This window comes from Petromyzon marinus, chromosome 50 (genome assembly GCF_048934315.1).
Source record: "Petromyzon marinus isolate PM22_M1 ecotype Great Lakes invasive population chromosome 50, UKy_Petmar_22M1.pri1.0, whole genome shotgun sequence".
Taxonomy (NCBI): Eukaryota; Metazoa; Chordata; class Hyperoartia; order Petromyzontiformes; family Petromyzontidae; genus Petromyzon; species Petromyzon marinus.
Genome location: NC_133716.1, coordinates 5329774 through 5353248, shown reverse-complemented (window position 1 = coordinate 5353248; position 23475 = coordinate 5329774). Strand labels below are relative to the sequence as shown.

Here is a 23475-nt window from a genome sequence, read left to right as displayed (position 1 = left end):
GGGCTCGCGTGGACGAGGGCATTCACCACGCAGCGCCGTCCACTTCAAGCAAGCCGCCCCGTGTGACGGGCATTCGAAGCGAGACGTAAGACGTCAGTTCGTCACACGGTTCAAAATTTGGCAAATTTGAAAGGAGAAAAAGTTGATAGCGACTTGCTTTCAATTGGGATTACCCGGGGCAACACCGTCCCCCCGCCACGCCTAGTGGCAGACTTGATCCGTCTTTTGAAACATTTCGCATCGTGATGGCCGAGCTTTTGAGAATCACAAGTACCGACTGTGCCGAATGACGGTTCCTAGTAGTTGTTTAAAAACAAAACGCATGGTTGGCTACGTACGGTGCCGAACGAAGTTCAGCGTACATAAAAATAGCACTGTGTGGGATTATAAGAGAAAAAATATATATAACAGGCGACGTTTTGGACAATGGCCTTTTATTGGAACATTGAGGCCAGCAAGACAGATTGGACGATAATAAGAACGGGTGCGGCGGTGGCTAGGAGATGTTAATTCCCTCGCCTGGTATACAGGCCTTGGGTTCGATCCCAACCCAGACGCCTGTTGTATATTTGGAGTTTGCAGTCTCTCCCCGTGGTCGTGTGGGGTTTTCTCCGGGGTTTTTTTTCCCTGCCACGTTTAGAATCGCGACGACACGCGCGTTGAGAGTATTTGGCTGCGATACATTTCCACATTGATGAGCCACTTCGTTAGGAGCCTATCATTTGTGGCCAGCTCGCTTCTGAAAAAGAGTTACGTAGCTCAGTGGGCCTTACCTGGTACAATAGTTGACTGGACTTGACCCTACAACCATGGGGGGGGGGGGGCAGTGCCGGATTATATCCTAGTAGCACAAGTAGCTACATAATGCTACGGGCCCCGCACTTTCAAGGGCCCCGCGCTAAATGCTTTCAAGCTATCAATTCCGGTTCGGTGATTCTGCACTTGCTCCATCACTATAGTACTATACCGCCTTCAACTTTTATGAACGACTGGGTGTGTAAGGTTCGCGATTTGTCGTATTATTTGGCTGTATAGCAAATAAAACAATACAATTACTTTACTGTGCAAGTAAAAAAAGTTAAAATTGACGTTTTTTTATATTTAGGGCCCCTTTATGCTACAGGTCCCGCACTAGTTTAATCCGGCACTGGGGGGGGGGGGGTGCTTGGCGAAGATGCGAGCCGTTTCGTACTTAGCCCTGCGGCCACGAGGAATCTCTGCAAGGAGCCAACCCGCCGATCTGAGAGTTTGAGACAAATTTGGTTTATTGGAAGCTTCACCAATCCTCTGAAGCGCAGCCACGGCACGATACACCACCACCACAAACAAAACAAAAACACATAAAAAAAAAATCCCAGCCAGTTACCGCAGCGATGACAGCAACAACAGCATTTATACTTTTGATTGTTATACTTTTGATTTTTATTCTGTACATGAATACGGCAAAGCTGCTTTTGATTGTTCGAAGCAAGGAAGGCTGGCTAATATAATTGGTGTTGTTTTTACTTTACATCGATAAGAGAGAAATGGAAGTGTGGCCAGGGCATCCCATCCCGCGAAGCCACGCGGGTGCCGACGTTTTAAGACGATGCAAAGGTGCAGCCCCGCAACTGCTCGTGGAGGGAGCTCTTGGACGGGCCCCCCCACCCACCCCCATCTGGATGGCGGCTGCATACATCTTGGCCTTCCTCTTTCACGCCGGGCCAGAAATTTCGGAAGCGGTGGGGAGCACGCACAGTTTACTCCCCCCCCCCGCCCCCCCGACACGCGATCCTGCCGATCGACTGTAATGCGACTGTACCCATCTGTTGTTTGGTCTTGGGTGGGCAGAGGCGGTGGTGTAGGGTTGTGTGTGTGTTGGGGGGGGGGGTATTTAAGAAACTTGTTCCATTGTTTTCTACCACCGCGCCGGGAGATATAGAATCGAACCGGCGACCTCTGCATTGCAAGTCCAGCGCGCTGACCCATGAACGCCGCTGTGGGCGTCCGGCATCATTGGACGTGTTATGTTTTTTTTTACTTTACACACATCCATAAGAGAGTAACAAAAAGCAGGTACCAGTGCAACACATTACAACAACAAAAACATTAAAATCCGATAACAAGTGCCGCAAAGCCCCGGCAGGCCGCCGCCACCGCCGAACAATGTCGCGTTGCCGCCAGAACCTCGCTTCATAAAGTCTAGGCCCCGGCATGCGAAGCCACAACTTAGTGAGATAAAGCCACTTGCCAACACCAGTTTGGGAAAACTCCCAGCGATCGAGGCCCAACCTGGGGGGCTGGTGTGCGCGTCTGAAACCCAGCCTGGCTTTTTGTCTTGTTTTTGTTTCTTTCCGCATGGCACGCCCGCCCGGGGTTTTCGGAGCGACAGGGTAGCGCATAGCCAGGGAGTGTGCAGGCGGTGCACCTGCACCGGTGGCACCATGGGCCACGGAAGGGGGGGGGGCATCTACGCGTCGGGGGCCTCCGAACATCGGATGGGCGGCGGGGGGGGAATTGAAATTCTTGGGCCCCATGCCATCTACGGGACGACACCGAACTCCCCAATTAGTCTTGCAAAGTGGACCACAGGGCTGGTGCCAGCCAGGGTGGGGGCCTTGCACCAACAAATGTTTCTTTGGCACCACCCGAGGTCACCGCGATGGTGGCGCCCACAACAATCGGCTGTGACTGCTCCCACCCCACCTGGTGGGGGACCATTAGACTTGCACAGAACCCATAGACTTGCAACTTGCATTGAGTCACATTAAACTCACCATATGACCGCCCCCCCCCCACGAACTAAAGGTGGAAGGGAGCCCAGGGAGATTGAATGGGGGTCCCCCCCTCCCCAATATAATTCCTTGCACCAAGGCCCGTTACCAAACATGCTACTGCTACTGACGAGTGACATCAGTGTATCTCCACCGCAGGCTAAAAAAAAAAACTCGGCTTAACGTAGATATATATTTTTTCCGACATTAAAAGCGATTGAAATGAAATAACGACGACAACAATAATAATAATAAAATAATAACATACATCTCTTTTTTGAGAGAGTGCGCGGCTGACGATCGCAGCTCGTTCCGGCCACCGAAAAAACAAGAAATGCCATCGGCGTCGTCGTCATCGTCCGCGGTTGCCGGCTGCGGATGAAGGACGGAGGGAAGCGACGAGGGCGATCGACGGCGTGGATGCCAACAGAGACGGGCGTTGAGAACGCGGGGCGATACATTATTAGATACCCCCCCCCCCTTACTACATTTTGTATTTTTTTTTTACAAAATCGGGAGAAATCATGAAGACGACGGGCAAACGCCGATTTCATTTTCGCAGCCTCCATCTCCCACCGACGCCAAAATTCACCGGCTAAATATATTTTATATATTCTGTATACGCGCGTGTGCGTGTGTGCGTGTGTGCGTATGTGTGTAAAAACCTCTCTGCGTGACGATACTGTGCACACTTTGTCCAACACTGCCCGGTCCGGTGGGTGCGCGACTTTCGACGATGACGATGATGTCGTCATCGTCATCATCGGCGTCGACCGTGCCGTGGCTTAGTCGAGTACCCACGCGCGATTCCGTGATGCAACGCCGTACGGCACAACCCAGTTGGGTTAAGTCCGGGGGGGGGGGGTGGTGGAGGTGGTGGTGGAATAAACGATACAGCTATAAACTCTTTTTAAAAATGTTACCATGTGAAAGCCCGTCGAGCTGTGTAGCGCTTTTTCAGAATAGACCCGGTCGACACAAATGATATAACCCGCCCCCCACAGAGCCGGCTGATCATGACGTGGACATCCATAGCAGCAGACAAATTACTCGAAAGGCACATCGATCCTCAAACGTGGCAGGAATATAAAGCGGAGGACCCGGAGAAAAAAAATCCACACGACCACTGGAAAAGAGAGAGAGAGAGAGGGGACACACAAACTCCAAATGCACTGGGATGGAACCCACGACCCCCTACGTGGCCAGGCGAGGTAGTCGACATCTCGACACCGTCATCCTGCGATGCAACACCGTGGGGGAGGCACAATCCACTTGGCGAGGGGGTGGAAAGTGGCTCGCGGCAATGGTTTTACTTCGGGCCAATCCATGGATTGACCCGAGCCACGTGCTTGCATGACACCAGAGGGGGGCCCCACCATAAGGAATCTGTGGGGTATCTATAAACGGATTGCCCCGGACGGTTGTCCATATGCGTTTTTTGTTTGTTGTTGTGGGGGGGGGGGGGTGTTAGAATGCGTAAATATAAAATGTGTCGTGTTAAACCCGCTACCACCCAACACGGCCAACGAGTGAGGTTTGTCACGTAAACAGAAACGTGCCAATTGTGTTACCAGTTCAGCACTCGCTGGCAGCAGTAACGCGCATCAGAATACCGATTGTACTGAGAAGTTAGCGGGGGGGGGGGGGGGGGGGAATCTAGAAATTGGAACGCCCCGGACGTGGGATACACGCAACACGTCAGTTTAAAAACTCGTCCTTAGGCTTTCGCGACCAACGCTATCCACGAGAGGGTTTTTTTGGGGGGGGGTTTGATCGCGTAAATATAAAACGTGTCGTCAAACCCGCCACCACACGACCACAGCCAATTGAGTGACAAACCCCGACAATTTATTGCCTGGTCGGGTGGTGGCGGGTTTGGCGACACATTTTATATTTACGCGATCAAACCCCAAAAAAAATCCTCTATAGTGTGTGGACGCAAGACGTCGTTTGTGAATGCGACACAGCAAAAGCTGGACGACGGACGACTTGGCAACGACGAAACAAAGTGCCCATCGCGGATAAAACGAACGCGCGAGCGCGTGACTCCGTGTAGACGACGCTCAGATTACAGCGCCGTTAATACCATTTAGTAAATGTATTAACATCTCTCCGGAAATGCAGAGGTGCTGCCCTGAAATCTGCCTGCTCTCAACGCTGCCGTTGGCAGAAGGGACCACCACCACGAGAGGGTGTTTTTGGCCTACTCTTCCACAACATGGGACTTTTTTTTCTTCCAGTATCAAAGTATGAAAAAATAAGAATAGTTTTTCTTACCCTTTCTGGCAATAAAACAGGAGGTGTTTAAGATGCTCAAACACCAAACAGAAACATTTTGCAAGGAATCTTGTCGGCATCAACCACACGTACCTGCAGCGAACGTGCAAACACACACTATCCTTGCGAAAGGTTGGTGTTTGAACAACATCTCCACACCTGTTTTTATTGCCAAAAAGGGGTAAAACCTATTCCGATCGTCTTTTCTTCCACCCTGGGCAGGTACGTCGTCTCGGTCGGAGGCGGCGGAGTTACGGAGCGGCGCGCTATACCCCCAGCGGACGGAACCCCCCCCCCCCCCCCATCGATCGCAGACTAAACCTCCCCCCCCCACCCCCCCGCAGGTGAAGCCACTCGCGCCGCTGCTGCGGCCACCGCCACCACGTAGTGGCAAGAACGCAGCAAACTTCCGTGTCGCGAGATGGAACTGAAGCGGGCGCGGGAGTTAAAAGCAAGTCCGGTTGTGACAACCGCGCTACACCGTGGCGGCATCGTCGTCGCCGCCATCGTCGTCGTCGCCGCCGCCGCCGCCGTCAGTCGACGGGCGATCTAAAAGACGTAACGCCGAGCGAGAGGGATAAGTCTGCGCCGTGTCTCGGCGCCACGCCAGGTCCTGCCGACAGTCCATCGGTCGCCGACTGCCAAGTCTGTCGTGCGCGGCGACAACTCCGTTATGGGGACGGCGCGGGGGTGTGGGGGGTTGGCCGGGCGAGTCGTTTTGACCAGGGTAAAAGGGCTGCCCAACGGCACGCGGCGCAAAAGACAAAGAGTGGCAAGTGCCGTTAGCGAGCAGCAGCAGCAGCACCTGCGTAGGCCGGCACGGCACATGAAGGTTGGGTGGGCCGATAGCATCACGCTCGGCAGGCTTCCGACTCCCGAGTGGCTTGTGACACACCCGCACACACCGCGAGTTTGGGTCAAACAAAACCAACCAGAAGGTCCGGTGGCCCAGGATATCAGAGTTGCCGAGCCGGCATCTACAGACGCACAGGTGCTAGCTATGGGCATTGCGCGGGGCAGCAAGAGATCAGTGTGGCCACATTTACCGTTGCTCCGAGCAGCTAGCCGCCTACGCCAAACCCGTATTGGCCAGCTTGGCGAATTATGGTCAAGTAACCCGCCCCAACACGAGGTGAAAAGGCGAGGGGGAAACCCAACAACTATAAACTATTTTCATTTTACCAGATAAGGACCCAACTGAACGATGTAGCTGTTTTTCAGAGCGACCTGGCCACAAATGATAGCCCAAAGAAGTGGGCTTCTGTGGAAATTTCTAGCAGCCAGATATTCTAAACGCACGTCGATTCGACTGAACGGGGAGAGCGAACACGCCAACTCCAAATAAACAGGTGTCAGGGTCGAGATCGAACCCACGACCTCCTGTATTCCAGGCGAGGCGGTCAACATGTCGCCACCAGGGCACCCCAACCAACCCATGAGACAGGAACGACAGGTCAAAGAGGCCAGGTTAAGGGTGGTGTTAGTGTCTGATTGGTTAGTGTGGTTAAGGGTTAGGGGTGGTGTTAGTGTCAGATTGGTCAGACTGGTTAAGGTTTTAGGGTTTTGTTGGCGAGTGAGATTAGAGTTCAGTTTTTAGGGATAGTTGCTCTTGCAAATCCGATTGGCTAATTTGTTAGTGTTAGGGGTATGGTCTGGTTGGCTAGTTTGTTAGTGTAAGGGAGAGTTGCTAGTACCCAGTTGGTTAGTTGGCTCGTGTTAGAGCAAGTTTCTATCTATGTTGGTGTCGGGGCAAGTTCATGGTATCTGTTTGGCTAAGTTTGCTGATATCCGGTTGGCTAGTGTGTGACCAATCGGAGGGCTGCACCTCCGATTGGTCACTTCACCTCCTGACAGCTCGGGCCTCTCGTGCCAGTGGCCAACGCCGATCTCACGCTTCAGTGCCCCTCGCGATGCATTTTAAAATGCAGGATGGAAAACGAATCTCTTGAGAAACTGCTTTTTGCGTTTTTGTTTGTCGTCCTTACCCTCCCCCCCCCAACCCCGCCACCTCCCGATTTAGCACGGTTGCCTACGTACGGTGCAAAAGAAGTTCAACATACGTACGCCACCACTGCCCCCCCCACCCACCCCAATCCGTGTGCGCCAATCCAGTGCTGGATGAGCTTCCCCCCACGACAAGGGTGGGGGGTGTGAAACGTCAAATCCATAGTTTGATTCGACTTAAACATTGTAGAGGGGGGGGGGCGGGCGGTTGGACAAGCAGAAACCCCTCTACGCATGCTAGAATTACGGTGACCGTGACCACAGTTTCATTTATAACTATAAAAAAAACACTTAAGCTAAAATTCAGCAGATTACACAAACCCTGCCATAGTAATAAAAACAAGCCAAACCTCCCCCGGGCACGTGGCCAAACCACCGCCCCCCTTCCCAAGAGCACCGGGGGGGGGGGGGGGGGAGGGGGTTGGCGGAGCCTTCTACCGACAGATCGGTTTCGGCCGAGCAAAAAAAAAAAAAATCGGGGATTCTGGAGGCGCGACGGAGCGCGAACGGGCGCCATCGGGAAGGAACGGACGGCCGGCACTCGGTCGGCGTCGCGGTTCAACGGAGCGACGGCGTGGGGAGGGGGGCGTTCGCCGGACAAAGAGGTCCGAGGTCCCCCCCCTACCCGGCCAACCTCGCCCCGCACCCCCCCGGCGATGACTCATCAACGCCCCCCCCCCCCACCCACCCCCACCCCTTTCCCCACCACGTTAAACTCTTTCTTTGGGCAGGATTTCCTGTAGCGGCGCACGGGCCAGCCTTATCGGAGGCCGCAGCGGGCGGGCCCCCGGGTGGAGCGTGGCTGTCGCCGCCACTTTGCCGGCCCACCACCGTGTTTACAAGGTCTTTCGCGGGGGTGGGGGGGGGCGGGGCGGGGCGGGCGGGCGAAACGTCGGACGTCGCCCCCGAAACGATGCGTCGAGAGCGACGGCGGTGGCACGATCGCGGGAGCGAGTGACGCACGTCGAGGGTGCGAATGGGATGGGTGGCGAGCGCGTGACCGCGGACAGGACGGAACTGGCCGTCTTCCCCGCGCTTTACACGAGGGCGGCCTTGGCAGAAAACCAGACGCGAACGTCACCCTCGTCATCCCTCCTCATCATCCTCCCCCGTCGCGCCGCAGATTGTTACGGTCGCTCGTTCTTTCCCCCACTCCGTGCGTAAAATGTTTTTTTGAGTTTTTTTTGCGATCAGCGGGCACGCACACGTACAACTACGTGTACGTGTGCGTGTACGTGCGTGCGTGCGCGCGCTTTTTTATTTTATTAAAATGCGTCGTCGGTGGGGTTGGTCTCCGTCGCGCGGAGGGTCACACAAACACGGGCTCCCTCTCCTCGAAGCCGTTCGGGTGCTGGTCAAACATCCCGGCCGCCCCCCTCTCCACGTCGGGCCCGCACGCCGGCACCGACGACTTCTCCACACTCCCGTCGGCTTTGCTTCCTTCCGTGACATCCTCATCCTGCTGCTGCTGCTGCTGCTCCTCCTCCAAGATGCCCGATTCCCCCGCGCTCGCCAGCTGCGGCAGCGGGAGCTGCGGTTCGGCCTCCGGCGTGAGCGCCGCGCCCCCCTCTTGCTTTTCCGCGACGGGAGACGAGATCCCAGAGTCCTCGGCGGCGGGCTCAGCCTCCAGGATGGCGTCGTCGATCTCCTTGACGGCGGCCGCGAGCATCTGCGCGTGATCGTCGTCGCCATCGGCATCGTCGGCGGCGGCGTCATCGGCGTCGTCACCTTTGCTCGGCCCCCAATCATTTCCGTCGGCAGGCTTGCCCTTCGCGGTTTTTCCACCGTCGTCGGCGGCTGTGTCGGCGTCGCCGCCGCCGCCGGCGTCGCCCACCTCGCCGGCATCTTTAACCGGCGACGCGGGAGCGCCGCTGCCCGAGTTTGGTCCGTCGGGCTTCGCCTCCGCGACGCCTCGCTCGTCCTCCGGCCGCGTGGGCCGTGCCTCTGCCTCCTCCACCTCCTTCACCACCACCTCCTTCACCACCACCTCCTCCACCTCCTCTGCCACCTCCTTCAGCTCCTCCTGCTCCTTTGCCACCTCCTGCTCCTTCGCCACCTCCTTCAGCTGCTCCTCCTTTGCCACCTCCTGCTCCTTCGCCACCTCCTTCAGCTCCTCCTCCTTCGCCACCTCAACCTCCTTGGTCACCATCTCCGCTGGCTCGGCCACAGCGCTATCACAGGCCACCGTCGCCGCCACCGCCGCCACCACCATCTCGGCACCGGCGGTCCGGTTGTTGCCGTTGACGTTTCCTTCCGCCGCCGGCACCGCCACCGCCGCCGCCGCGGCCACGGCCGCCTTGTTCTCCACGAGCGTCATCTCCACGAAGAGGACGTCCCGCGTCTTCGCGACCTTGCACCCGTCCGCGGCGTCGCCCGCTTCCGCCGCCGGCTTCTCGCCGCCGCCGCCGCCGTCCACGTCGGCGGCGGCGCTCAGCAGCTGCTTGCGCGCCTTCTTCTCGGGGACGGCGCGACGGCCGTCGGTGGCGGCCGTCGCGGTGCCGGCGCCCGGAGGAGAGGCCTGGCCGGCCAGGATGGCCCTCCAGTCGATGTTGGGGTCGTCGGCCAGCGCGGCGAGGTTGAGGTCGCCGTCGCCCACGAACACGATGCTGTCGCGGTACAGGTTGTGTCGGCTCTGCACGGCCGCCGCCTTCACCACTGCGTTTGAGAGATGGGGGGGGGGGGAGACGGAGCGAGGTGGGAGGAGGAGGGAAAGGGAGGAGGAGGGAGAGGGAGCGAGGTGGATGGAGATGGAGGGAGGTGGAGGGAGGGAGAGGGAAATGGAGAGGGAGATGGAGGGAGGGTACAGGGGGAACGTTGGCCATTATTGTACCCCACGACAGAAAGACGGGGAGACACCCAGACCCACCGCTTGGCCAGCGTGAAACTCCTGGGATTGCGACCCAAAAACAAGGACTTCAAAAACCCGGGATCTCAATGTCCCTGACACGGCCATCATGGATCCCCCGTTGTACAATTGTAGGACGCGTTTGGTGCTCGCGGCTGGCAGGGGGCTCGGCGGTACCTTGGAAGATGTCCTTGGAGAGCGACTGCAGGAGGATCTCCTCGTAGACGTTCTCCACGCGCACCACGCGCGAGTGGTCCTCGAAGATCGTCTCCTCGAAGCGCGGCAGCTCCTGCAGGGGGGGTCCCCGTGGGGGGGGGGGGTGAGGAGGAGGGGGTGGTGGTGAACGAGCGGGAGACGACCACCGTGGCGATTGCAACGTTAGTCACACGGACGGACCGATTCTCATTCTCACGGCTGGAAATGCGTTCCGTTTTCTCCCCACGTTCGCCCAGGAAGGCCTCCCCCCACCCCCCACCCCCACCCCTCCCACCACCCCCCAACTCCACGCCACGGGACTCTTTTTCGGAAGGGTCCTGGCCCAGTTTTCACAGCGGTGGTGGTGGTGGTGGGGTGGGGGGGGTGCGATGATGACGACGTAAAACTGCAGTGGAGTAAAAATAAGTAGAAACACGTGGAAGGGAACCATCGGAGTCTCCAGCCATCCGACGTAACTGAACAACGCTGACAATGACCAAGCAATGGTGGTGGCGACAAGGAGACTCGCGCGTGCCGGAGATCGCACCCCAAAATGTAACGCAACGTCCCGGAAAAAAACAGCTTTTTTTATGCCGGGGGGGGGTGGGGGACCCAACCCCCTCGGCCCCCCCCTCCCACAGCACCCCCCCCCCCCCCCCATCAACACCACCACCACCACGCACCGGTTTGCAGCTGGGTCCGAGCGAAGCGAAGAGGTAGGGAGCGGTGATCTGCAGCAGAGCGTCGCGGAAGAACCTCTTCCGTGTGGTGCTGCTGTCGTAGTCGTATTTCTGGGGTGGGGGGGGGAGGGGCGGTGGTGGTGGGGGCAGGGGAACGATCATCCCACATCGCACAGCACAAAACACGGATGATATCGGTTGCGAAAGCCGACGTGTTAAACTACACTTGGCACGGACCCTGGTGCGAGGAATTCTACACGTGGGGGGGGGGCCCTCTGTCTAACATCTCTCTCTTCGCAGCCTGGCGCACGGGGCCCGGTGCAGTCTCACCGCCTGCACACCGGGCGAGCGCTCACCTTGAGGACGCGCTCGAGGGCGCGCTGAGCGGCGGTGGGCACGGGGGTCGGGGTGGCCTCGGGGGCCAGGCTCTGGTGGAGGTAACGCTCAAAGGTGTACACCGCGTCGTCCAGCAGCTGCTCCAAGACACGCGCGCGCACACATACAGTCACGCACACAGTCACGCACACACACAGTCACGCACACAGTCACACACACACACAACAACAACAACAACCGCCATTCACCACTAAGTGGCGGTGACGTCACCACAACGCTTGTGCCAGGCTAGGTGCACCCTGAGGCCACGTGAAGTGTCGAACGCCCGCTGGCAGGAGGTCACGGGGCAGACCCTGGTGCCACGGGTCGACTGACTGAGATGACTGGCTGATGCACCACCTGTGCCCCCTACTGTGCCAACCTGCTGTGCTTTAGCCACCCGGCGCTCCGCTCGTTGTTGTGAGCGTCGCTCCTCCGCCCTTCGTTGTTGTTGGAGGACGACTGCCTCCAACTGCCCAGCAGCGTCCTTCACGAGCCTCCTCCACAGAGGCCGATCTTGACACCGCTGGTACCAGTCATCGGCAAGTCCACTCAGCTCCACGTCCTCCTGTACCACATCACTCCATCTCCTCTCTAGCCCGTGCCGCGCCCGTTTAGCCCCCTCAATCCGGCCAAACAAAAGCTGTTTCGGCATGCGGTGGCTGGGCATGCGGGCTACATGACCCAGCCATCGCAGCCTTGCCCGCCGGAGGAGCTCACCGATGGGACCTTGCCCAGATCTTTCAAAGATTTGTGAGCTCCTCACACAATCTAGTCTGGTTAAACCCAGGATGGATCGTAGGCAGGCCAGCCTAAATGTTTCTAACCGGCGAAGATGTTCCATTAGGGGGGTCCACGTTTCGCTAGCGTAGAGAAGGGAGGGAATGACCGTGGCCGAGCAGACCTGAAGCTTAGTGTGGAGCGACAGACCAGGTAGCTTCCACACAGCGTTACGCAACCGATGAAAAGACATTGCCGCTCGATTGATTCGGAGTGAGACCTCTGCTGTTAAACTGGAGCCGGTCATAAGCACACTGCCCAGGTATGGGAAACTCTCCACTCTCTCCACAACTGCCCCATCACCGATTGGGAGTTGTGGGGGTGGAGTGTCCGATGGTACAAAATACCCAGGCAGGTGCTTAGTTTTGGTGGGGCTGATGGTAAGGCCCCACCTCTTAGTGGCACTCTCCAGTCTCAGCAGACACACACAGTCACACCCACGCACACACACACAGTCACGCGCGCGCACACACACACACAGTCACGCGCACACACAGTCACGCGCACACACACACACACAGTCACGCACACACACAGTCACGCGCACACACACACAGTCACGCACACACACACAGTCACGCGCGCACACACACCGTCGCGCACACACAGTGTCACGTACAAGCACACGCGCGCGCGCACACATAAGCACGAGTACACCATCACATACGTATGTACGCACACACACACACACAGGTGGGCGCGTGCACGTCATACGCAAGACAAAGATCCCCCATATAGTCTTAACAGGCTGTCGGGGCAAGTGCTGTTAGCGAGGAGCACCGATGAAGGCCGGCACTGTGGCACACGAGGGGGCGGGTGGCCAGCACCACGCCCGGCCGCCTTTGTCTCCCTATTGCCGATGTTTACACAACTGCACCAGGTACTGAACACTCATTTGAGGCCGAGTCGACCTAGGGGAAGATCAGGACCGGTTCAGGTTATCGTCACCGGTGTTGGCCGTGAGCAGGATGAACGTGCATCAGGTGTGTGTGTGGTGTGCGCCTACGTGTACGTACGTGCAGGTGTGCGTGTCTTTGCATGTGTATGGAGAACTTATTTCCCACCGTATGTTGCCAACAGTGCTAATTGAAGGTGCGTCTATACAGATGTGCGCGTATGTGGTGTGTGCATGTGCGTCTTATATGTATGTACAGGAGTTTGTGTGTGTCCATGAACACGTGTTTGTTTATGTGTATGTACACGTTTGCGTGAACGTGCATGTACATGTGTGCATTTGCGTCTGTGCATGTGCACGTGTGTGTGTGTGCACGACTGCATATACACGGCCGTGTGTGTCTGTGTGTATGTACACGTGTTCCTGGGAACAGGTTTGCAGATTTGCTGAGCATTTCTGTGAGGTCCTGGGGGAGGGGAAATCCCTCAGTCAGGAAAACATCGTGGCACAAAGTGAGGATGACCCTGCTGAGGCTGCAGTGCCTCAAATATTGGAAGAAGTCACCCCCTGTGAGTGGCTGGCTGAGGTACCATCTGTTGAGGAAGTACTGAAGGCGATCCGGAGTCTGAGACCAGGAAAGGCACTGGGTAGAGATGATCTCCCAAGCAAAATGCTGAGGGAGGGTGGCGTTTGTGCACAGACTGCCCTATATGACATCAGAACAACAGTCTGGACCACTGGACGGGTTCCGCAGGATTGGAAGGATGCCCTGGTGGTACCCCTCTTTAAGAAGGGGGACCGCACAGACTGTAACAACTACAGGGGCATCTCACTCCTCAGTGTGCCGGGAAAGGTCCTGGCAATGATTATTCAACATCGCCTTGCCAGGCACGCTGAGGAGAGGCTTGCGGAGCCCCAATGCAGTTTCAGGAAAGTGCAGTCCTGCACAGATGCCATATTTTCTGTCCGTCTGCTACAGCAGAGGTGGAAGGAATTCCAGCAAGACCAACATCTGTTTTATTGACCTGATCGATGCCTGGGTGCGGTCAAGGGATGGCTCCCTATTGCTCAACCACGTTATGTATGCTGATGATTTGGTAATAGCTGCTCAGTCAGAGGAGGAGTTGGAGACGCTGCTGCTGAGACTGGAGCGTGCCACTAAGAGGTGGGGCCTTACCATCAGCCCCACCAAAACTAAGCACCTGCCTGGGTATTTTGTACCATCGGACACTCCACCCCCACAACTCCCAATCGGTGATGGGGCAGTTATGGAGAGAGTGGAGAGTTTCCCATATCTGGGCAGTGTGCTTATGGCTGGCTCCAGTTTAACAGCAGAGGTCTCACTCCGAATCAGTCGAGCGGCAATATCTTTTCATCGGTTGCGTAACGCTGTGTGGAAGCTACCTGGTCTGTCGCTCCGCACTAAGCTTCAGGTCTTCTCGGCCACGGTCATTCCCTCCCTTCTCTACGCTTGCGAAACGTGGACCCCCCTAATGGAACATCTTTGCCGGTTAGAAACATTTAGGCTGCCTGCCTACGATCCATCCTGGGTTTAACCAGACTGGATTGTGTGAGGAGCTCACAAATCCTTGAAAGATCTGGGCAGGGTCCCATCGGTGAGCTCCTCCGGCAGGCAAGGCTGCGATGGCTGGGTCATGTAGCCCGCATGCCCAGCCACCGCATGCCGAAACAGCTTTTGTTTGGCCGGATTGAGGGGGCTAAGCGGGCGCGGCACGGGCTAGAGAAGAGATGGAGTGATGTGGTATAGGAGGATGTGGAGCTGAGTGGACTTGCCGATGACTGGTACCAGCGGTGTCAAGATCGGCCTCTGTGGAGGAGGCTCGTGAAGGATGCTACTGGGCAGTTGGAGGCAGTCGCCCTCCAACAACAACGGAGGGCGGAGGAGCGACGCTCAGAACAACGAGCGGAGCGCCGGGTGGCTAAAGCACAGCAGGTTGGCACAGTAGGGGGCACAGGTGGTGCATCAGCCAGTCATCTCAGTCAGTCGACCCGTGGCACCTGGGTCTGCCCCGTGACCTCCTGCCAACGGGCGTTCGACACTTCACGTGGCCTCAGGGTGCACATAGCCTGGCACAAGCGCCGTGGTGACGTCACCGCCACTTAGTGGCGAATGGCGGTTGTTGTTGTTGTTGTATGTGTGTGTATGTGTGTGGGGAGCGATAGTGTAGCGGTTAGCGCGCTGCGCTATGAACCTGGCGACCCGGGTTCGATTCCCGCTCACGGCCAACACCAGTGACGATTATCTGAACCGGTCCCGGGCCTCCCCTAGGTCGACTCAGCCTAAAACGAGTATCCGGTGCGGTGTGTAAACATTGCCACTAGGGGGCGTGGTGCTGGCCACCCACCTCCTCGTGTACCGTTCCGGCCTTCATAGGTGCTCGCTAACAGCACTTGCCCCTACAGTCTGTTAAGGCTATACAGGGGATCTTTGTCTTTGTCTTTATGTTTTGTGTGTATGTGTGTGTGTGCGTGTGTATGTGTGCGTGTGTATGTGTGCGTGTATGTGTGTGTGCGTGTATGTGTGCGTGTGTGTGTCTGTGTGTGTGTATCTGTGTATGTGTGGTGTGTATGTGTGTGTGTGCGCGTGCGTGCGTGCGCATGGCGCCACCTCCTGGACGAGCGTCTGGCCCCTGTGGATGAGCGTGTCGGCCGACGAGAAGTCGACGCGCTGCTTGAGATCGGCGAGCTGCGTCTTCAGCCTTTCGATCTTCTCGTCGCACGGCAGCATCTTCACCGGGTCGGACGGCACCATCGCCAGCTTCTCCACGTACTGCACGCGCAAATACCCAAGAGGTGACCACCACGCACCAACCACACCGTGTAGCCGTAACAGACTGTTGCCGCTAAGTCGTCGTCGTCGTCATCGTCTTCTTCCGTACGGCTGCGGACGTCGAAGATGCGGAGCAACGACCGCAATTTCAGGCGGTCACGCCGAGAGACAACCGCGCGTCGGGAGCGGCGTGGAGCAGTGCATCATTAACATCATCAACATCATCATCATCATTGCCGCGGGTCCCGCACGCTGCTGGAGGGCGTTTGAAAAACACGTTCCCCCATTCGTGCGTCAGGTGGCATCCGCATATCTGCTGCCGCCACGGTTTGCGCGGCGGGCGCGGTTGTTTCCGGGTGGACCCACGAGTCGCGTGGGAGATCAAAACAGTGGGAGACCAAAACAGTGGGAGACCAAAACAGTGGGAGATCAAAACAGTGGGAGACCAAAACAGTGGGAGATCAAAACAGTGGGAGACCAAAACAGTGGGAGACCAAAACAGTGGGAGATCAAAACAGTGGGAGACCAAAACAGTGGGAGACCAAAACAGTGGGAGACCAAAACAGTGGGAGACCAAAACAGTGGGAGACCAAAACAGTGGGAGACCAAAACAGTGGGAGACCAAAACAGTGGGAGACCAAAACAGTGGGAGACCAAAACAGTGGGAGATCAAAACAGTGGGAGATCAAAACAGTGGGAGACCAAAACAGTGGGAGACCAAAACAGTGGGAGACCAAAACAGTGGGAGACCAAAACAGTGGGAGACCAAAACAGTGGGAGATCAAAACAGTGGGAGATCAAAACAGTGGGAGATCAAAACAGTGGGAGACCAAAACAGTGGGAGACCAAAACAGTGGGAGACCAAAACAGTGGGAGATCAAAACAGTGGGAGATCAAAACAGTGGGAGACCAAAAGAGTGGGAGACCAAAACAGTGGGAGACCAAAACAGTGGGAGATCAAAACAGTGGGAGACCAAAACAGTGGGAGATCAAAACAGTGGGAGATCAAAACAGTGGGAGATCAAAACAGTGGGAGATCAAAACAGTGGGAGACCAAAACAGTGGGAGACCAAAACAGTGGGAGACCAAAACAGTGGGAGACCAAAACAGTGGGAGATCAAAACAGTGGGAGACCAAAACAGTGGGAGACCAAAACAGTGGGAGACCAAAACAGTGGGAGACCAAAACAGTGGGAGACCAAAACAGTGGGAGACCAAAACAGTGGGAGACCAAAACAGTGGGAGACCAAAACAGTGGGAGATCAAAACAGTGGGAGATCAAAACAGTGGGAGACCAAAACAGTGGGAGACCAAAACAGTGGGAGACCAAAACAGTGGGAGACCAAAACAGTGGGAGACCAAAACAGTGGGAGACCAAAACAGTGGGTGATCAAAACAGTGGGAGATCAAAACAGTGGGAGACCAAAACAGTGGGAGACCAAAACAGTGGGAGATCAAAACAGTGGGAGACCAAAACAGTGGGAGACCAAAACAGTGGGAGATCAAAACAGTGGGAGATCAAAACAGTGGGAGATCAAAACAGTGGGAGATCAAAACAGTGGGAGATCAAAACAGTGGGAGACCAAAACAGTGGGAGATCAAAACAGTGGGAGATCAAAACAGTGGGAGATCAAAACAGTGGGAGATCAAAACAGTGGGAGATCAAAACAGTGGGAGACCAAAACAGTGGGAGACCAAAACAGTGGGAGACCAAAACAGTGGGAGATCAAAACAGTGGGAGACCAAAACAGTGGGAGATCAAAACAGTGGGAGATCAAAACAGTGGGAGACCAAAACAGTGGGAGACCAAAACAGTGGGAGACCAAAACAGTGGGAGACCAAAACAGTGGGAGATCAAAACAGTGGGAGACCAAAACAGTGGGAGACCAAAACAGTGGGAGATCAAAACAGTGGGAGACCAAAACTGTGGGAGACCAAAACAGTGGGAGATCAAAACAGTGGGAGACCAAAACAGTGGGAGACCAAAACAGTTGGAGACCAAAACAGTGGGAGATCAAAACAGTGGGAGACCAAAACAGTGGGAGATCAAAACAGTGGGAGATCAAAACAGTGGGAGACCAAAACAGTGGGAGATCAAAACAGTGGGAGATCAAAACAGTGGGAGATCAAAACAGTGGGAGATCAAAACAGTGGGAGACCAAAACAGTGGGAGATCAAAACAGCGGGAGATCAAAACAGCGGGAGATCAAAACAGCGGGAGATCAAAACAGCGGGAGACCAAAACAGCGGGAGATCAAAACAGCGGGAGATCAAAACAGCGGGAGACCAAAACAGCGGGAGACAAAAACAGCGGGAGATCAAAACAGCGGGAGATCAAAACAGCGGGAGACCAAAACAGCGGGAGACCAAAACAGCGGGAGACCAAAACAGCGGGAGACCAAAACAGCGGGAGACCAAAACAGCGGGAGATCAAAACAGCGGGAGATCAAAACAGCGGGAGACCAAAACAGCGGGAGATCAAAACAGTGGGAGACCAAAACAGTGGGAGACCAAAACAGTGGGAGATCAAAACAGTGGGAGATCAAAACAGTGGGAGATCAAAACAGTGGGAGATCAAAACAGTGGGAGACCAAAACAGTGGGAGACCAAAACAGTGGGAGATCAAAACAGTGGGAGATCAAAACAGTGGGAGATCAAAACAGTGGGAGACCAAAACAGTGGGAGATCAAAACAGCGGGAGACCAAAACAGCGGGAGATCAAAACAGCGGGAGATCAAAACAGCGGGAGACCAAAACAGTGGGAGATCAAAACAGTGGGAGACCAAAACAGTGGGAGACCAAAACAGTGGGAGATCAAAACAGTGGGAGATCAAAACAGTGGGAGATCAAAACAGTGGGAGATCAAAACAGTGGGAGACCAAAACAGTGGGAGATCAAAACAGTGGGAGATCAAAACAGTGGGAGATCAAAACAGTGGGAGATCAAAACAGTGGGAGATCAAAACAGTGGGAGATCAAAACAGTGGGAGATCAAAACAGTGGGAGACCAAAACAGTGGGAGACCAAAACAGTGGGAGACCAAAACAGTGGGAGACCAAAACAGTGGGAGACCAAAACAGTGGGAGACCAAAACAGTGGGAGACCAAAACAGTGGGAGACCAAAACAGTGGGAGACCAAAACAGTGGGAGACCAAAACAGTGGGAGACCAAAACAGTGGGAGACCAAAACAGTGGGAGACCAAAACAGTGGGAGATCAAAACAGTGGGAGACCAAAACAGTGGGAGACCAAAACAGTGGGAGACCAAAACAGTGGGAGACCAAAACAGTGGGAGACCAAAACAGTGGGAGACCAAAACAGTGGGAGACCAAAACAGTGGGAGACCAAAACAGTGGGAGATCAAAACAGTGGGAGACCAAAACAGTGGGAGATCAAAACAGTGGGAGACCAAAACAGTGGGAGACCAAAACAGTGGGAGACCAAAACAGTGGGAGACCAAAACAGTGGGAGACCAAAACAGTGGGAGATCAAAACAGTGGGAGACCAAAACAGTGGGAGATCAAAACAGTGGGAGACCAAAACAGTGGGAGACCAAAACAGTGGGAGACCAAAACAGTGGGAGACCAAAACAGTGGGAGACCAAAACAGTGGGAGACCAAAACAGTGGGAGACCAAAACAGTGGGAGACCAAAACAGTGGGAGACCAAAACAGTGGGAGATAAAAACAGTGGGAGACCAAAACAGTGGGAGATCAAAACAGTGGGAGATCAAAACAGTGGGATCTTCTGCGTTGACCCCCCAGGTGCCCCACCCCCCAGGTGCCCCACCCCCCAGGTGCCCCACCCCCCAGGTGCCCCACCCCCCAGGTGCCCCACCCCAGGTGACCCCCCGCTCACCTCTGCGAGGCGCTTGGCGCCACCGTCGTTCTGCGTGTTCTTGACGAGGTGCTGCACCTCGCGGGTGAGCACTTCGCGGCCCTCGCCGAAGCCGTCGCTCACGCACGCCATGAGGGCCTCCAGCGCCCCGCCCAGCACGGGCTGCACTTGCTGCCGGCAGCACGCGTCCACCTTGGGCTGCAGGAAGCCTGCGTGCGTTCCGAGCGTTCGTGCGTGGGGAGTGGTGGTGCGATGGTTAGCGCAACGCGCTACAAAACTCCCCCGCTCCTTCTGTACCGCTGACGTAGATGCGGAGCAGCGGCTACAACTTCACGTTCAGGCGGGCAAGCCAGATAACCGCGTCAGGGGCAAGCGGAGGAGTGGATCGTCATCATCATCGTCATCGCCGCGATGTCCCTTTGGTATTTGTGGATCGGGGCATTGCGTTGTTCTACATTGTAGGGTCCCCCCCCCCGTTCGATGACCGACCCCACCACGCTCACGACCAACACCGGTGACGATTATCGGAACCGGTCCTGGGCCTCCCCCTAGGATGGCCACCCACCCCCTCGTGTGCCGTGCCGGCCTTTGTAGGTGCTGCTACGAGCTAACAGCACTTGCCCCAACAGCCTGTTAAGGCTACACGGGGGGATCTTTGTCTTTGTGTGCAAACCACGAACCCGGCGTCCCGAGTTCGATTCCCGCTCACGGCCAACGCCAGCGACGATTATCTGCACCGGTCCTGGGGCCTCCCCCTAGGTCAACTCGGCCTCAAACGAGTACCCGGTGCGGTGTGTAGTAACCGTCGCCACGGGGGTAGGGGGGAGGGGGGAGGGGGGGGACAGAGGCGGCCGGGCGTGGCGATGGCCACCCAACCCCGTCGTGTGCCACGGTGCCGGGCCTAAGACCCCGGGGGGAGTTGGGTCCCCGTTGTCACGGCGACCGTGACGGCGGCAGCTGCGTCGTCACCTCGCATCTTGCCGGCGACCTGGTCCTTGGAGGAGACGATCTGGTCGAGGTCCGGCCGGATCAGGGACTCGAGCGCCGGCCGCAGCTCCTGGCACTCCTGGCGGAGGGCCGCGTGGCCCTCGCTCGTCTGCTCCTGCACCAGGCGGTAGACCGCCGAGGAGATCTGCGGTGGCGGCAAAGGTTGGTCCACGGGGGGTTGTTTTAATTTGATTCAACATCGTCGTCGCCGCCGTCGTCAGCCGTGGCCGATCCACTGCTGGATGAAGGGCTTCCCCGAGCCCCTGGGCCACGTCCGACTATCCTGCGGGTCTGGACCTCGGGCCCCGGCGCGCAGGCTGCAGCGTGCATACCGTGCAGGAGGAAAATTGGGGTGCGGTGGAGGGGGGGGGGGGGCGGCTGGGGAGGGGGGGGACGTCGGTGCGACGACAAAAAACACCGCCGACACGCAACGTGAAAGCATCGTCACACATTGATATTGGAGGAACAACCCACGCTGGAGGTTTACCGTGCGTTACCAGCAGGATGTGTGTACGTGTGTGTGTATGGATGTGTACACATGTGTGTGTATGGATGTGTACACATGTGTGTGTATGGATGTGTACACATGTGTATGGATGTGTACACGTGTGTGTGTGTATGTGTACGCATGTGTGTGCACGTACGCGTGTGTGTATGCGTGTGTGTGCGCATACGCGTGTGTGCGTGTGTACGTGTGTGTGTGTGTACGTGTGTGTGTGTGCGCGCGTTGCTCCATCTCACCATGGCCCAGGCTCTGTGCTTCTCCTGCGGTCGCCCTTTGAGCCTGGGAGTGATTTCGGCCTGCAGGGCCGTCACCAGCTCCTCCATCACCAGGTTGCTCAGGATCTGTCGACGGGCAACGTTCGCGGTTCATCATCCGCCGACGCCGATCGTCTCCCCCGCCCATCCCCCACCCCCTTCCCCCCCGACTCCCCCGCAGCAAAGAAGAAGAAGAAGACAACGACGAAGATGAATTGGATGGCCAAGAATCGCACGGGCGCATGGCCCAGTGAGCGTGGAATGTCGCTGGGCTCAACGTCGGATGCAACGTCGGGCGCACGGCAACGAGCGGGAGGAGGCGGCCTTCATCCGGCCAAAACATCGACACAATGGGCCGTGAAAATCATAAATCACCACCATCGATATTCTCGGCGAACGCCCGATAGGTTCACGGTGATTGGCGAAGCAGGAAAACTTCGTCACAATTTTGGCTCGTCGACCGATGAAGCTGGTTGTTGTTGTCGTCATCGCCAGCGAAACGTTAAGGAACTCAAAGTGTAAATTGTTGTGGGTTTAGTCTCCAGCACACAAGCGGTGTGCTGAAGTAGTTACTAATTGCCACGTTTTGTTGACGTGGCAAACCCTTTACAAGTTTGGCTGTGTCGGGTGCTGGCGGGTTTAACAACACATTTAGATTTACGCGATCCAACACAAAAAAGTTATATTTAAAAAAAAACGTTTTTTAAAACACGCTTTAATGAAATGTACCGTACTAGCAATGGAAGAACTCCACGACTCCAGGAAGTGGTCCCGAAGCTTGCCACAAAGTAAGGGGCCGTGGTGATTTACAGCCAACGTCAGTTTATCGTGGACAATTAGAGCCAAGCCGAAACATAACATATAAAAAATAATGTTTTAAAATATATGTTTATTTTTTATTTTTTATGATATAATATAGTATTGTCATCAGTATGACGTAAGTATACCAAGTTTGTAGTCGATACCACATTGGGAAGTGGGTTAAAATTGAGTTACACGATTTGAGAATACGACAACAACAGACAGAGCGAGTTAATAAAAAGCGTGTTAAAAAACAGGTCCCTGCAGGGTGGGCTGGTAGAAGTTCGCAAATGAGATAATGTGACTTCCAAATGTTGGGTGCAATAAGACATATCAAGTCTCTGCGCTGTCTATTGCTGATTTTACACCCAACAGCACGAGATTTCACTTCGTTAAAGTATTGAAGGGGGACGGACGGATGGACACATTAATCTATTGCAGGCTGGTACACTCAGTTTACAACTTCGTTCCTACCAGTAAAACCCCTTCATAATGTGAATACACTGCTAGCGTGTGTGTTGTGGGTAAATGGGAGTGTGGGAGGTGGTGGTGGAGGTTGTGGTGGGGGGGGATGACCAACACGGCCGATGGCTGTTTTGGCAGTCGGTGCGAATTCTTGGAAAATCCTGCACTAGTTCAAGACAAACCGCTGCCCCCTCTTCTTCGTCAAAGGCGGAATTGTACGTCCCGATAACGCAGGCGAATAACGACCCGCCATCACGACCGCCGCCGCCGCCATCATTTTTGAGAAGAGGTGGAGACAAAGGCACAATAGAACTTTCCGATGGAGGCGTAAATCGCCCCCCCCCCCACCACCATGCCTGCCCGATCGCGAAATGTCACCAAATCCTCTCTCAAACGTCTCTTCTCATTACATTTTCCCCTTTCCGAAAGAATCTCTTTATTGTGACGGACTCGCATATTTTCCACATCTCTATGCTGCTGCTGTTGTTGCAGCGCTTAAGGACGGGCGGATTTTAGCGGTAATAAAAATAAGTAGAACACACAAACAGTGGTTTAGTCATAGGAATGCTCCGAGCACAGCATCATGGAACACGATTAAAACGCATTGTCACACCGCGGAGAGAGAGACGTACAAACTCCAAATATACAGCATGGGTCAGGGATCGAACCCACGACCTCCTGCATACCAGGCGAGGGGAGTTAACATCTCGCCACCGCGGCGGCGCCCCATTCTATTCTGTCGCCGTTCTTTTTTAAACTACAGCAAGAGCCTTGAGTGAAGGGCTCTCTCTATGCACAAGTGTAACGATGCCAACACCCCCCCCCTGCCCCCCCTTGCTTGACCAAGCGCATTTATTGTGGACACCAACGCTATCCCGAGGCCCGGACACTTCGGTTCTTCTGGTTTCAATTTCGACTTCTCCATAACCGTCCCCTTCCCCTTGTTGCTGTTCAACCCTTTATATCCCCCTCCTTTTCCTGGAAGGTTCTCGAGACCTCTCTCTCCTTCAACCAATCCTCATCCGTTCCCCTCCG

The 23475-nt window shown here is 55.7% G+C and overlaps 1 protein-coding gene and 1 long non-coding RNA gene across 3 annotated transcripts in view; one reads left to right on the top strand and one right to left on the bottom strand.

Annotated features, from left to right (window-relative positions):
* Positions 1-1241: 1241 nt before the first annotated feature.
* The window catches only part of LOC116953195 (protein Niban 2-like), a 77768-nt gene continuing 55534 nt past the window's right edge, over positions 1242-23475 (bottom strand). The window contains exons 7-15 of one of the 2 annotated variants that reach the window (XM_076074825.1): positions 21157-21261; positions 20398-20560; positions 19450-19637; positions 15434-15595; positions 11111-11227; positions 10758-10865; positions 10057-10168; positions 9163-9689; positions 1242-9090 (exon numbers count right to left, since the gene is read on the bottom strand). In XM_076074825.1, coding sequence (XP_075930940.1) covers positions 8344-9090; positions 9163-9689; positions 10057-10168; positions 10758-10865; positions 11111-11227; positions 15434-15595; positions 19450-19637; positions 20398-20560; positions 21157-21261 — 2229 coding nt within the window. In that variant the 3' untranslated portion in view covers positions 1242-8343. Of the gene's footprint in view, positions 9690-10056; positions 10169-10757; positions 10866-11110; positions 11228-15433; positions 15596-19449; positions 19638-20397; positions 20561-21156; positions 21262-23475 lie in introns of both variants that reach the window. The other variant, XM_032973151.2, reaches the window with a different exon arrangement.
* LOC142931191 (uncharacterized) lies at positions 15484-22474 on the top strand. Its single transcript, XR_012947173.1, has 3 exons — positions 15484-15618; positions 19737-19850; positions 21356-22474. It is a non-coding gene; the product is annotated as an uncharacterized LOC142931191 (long non-coding RNA).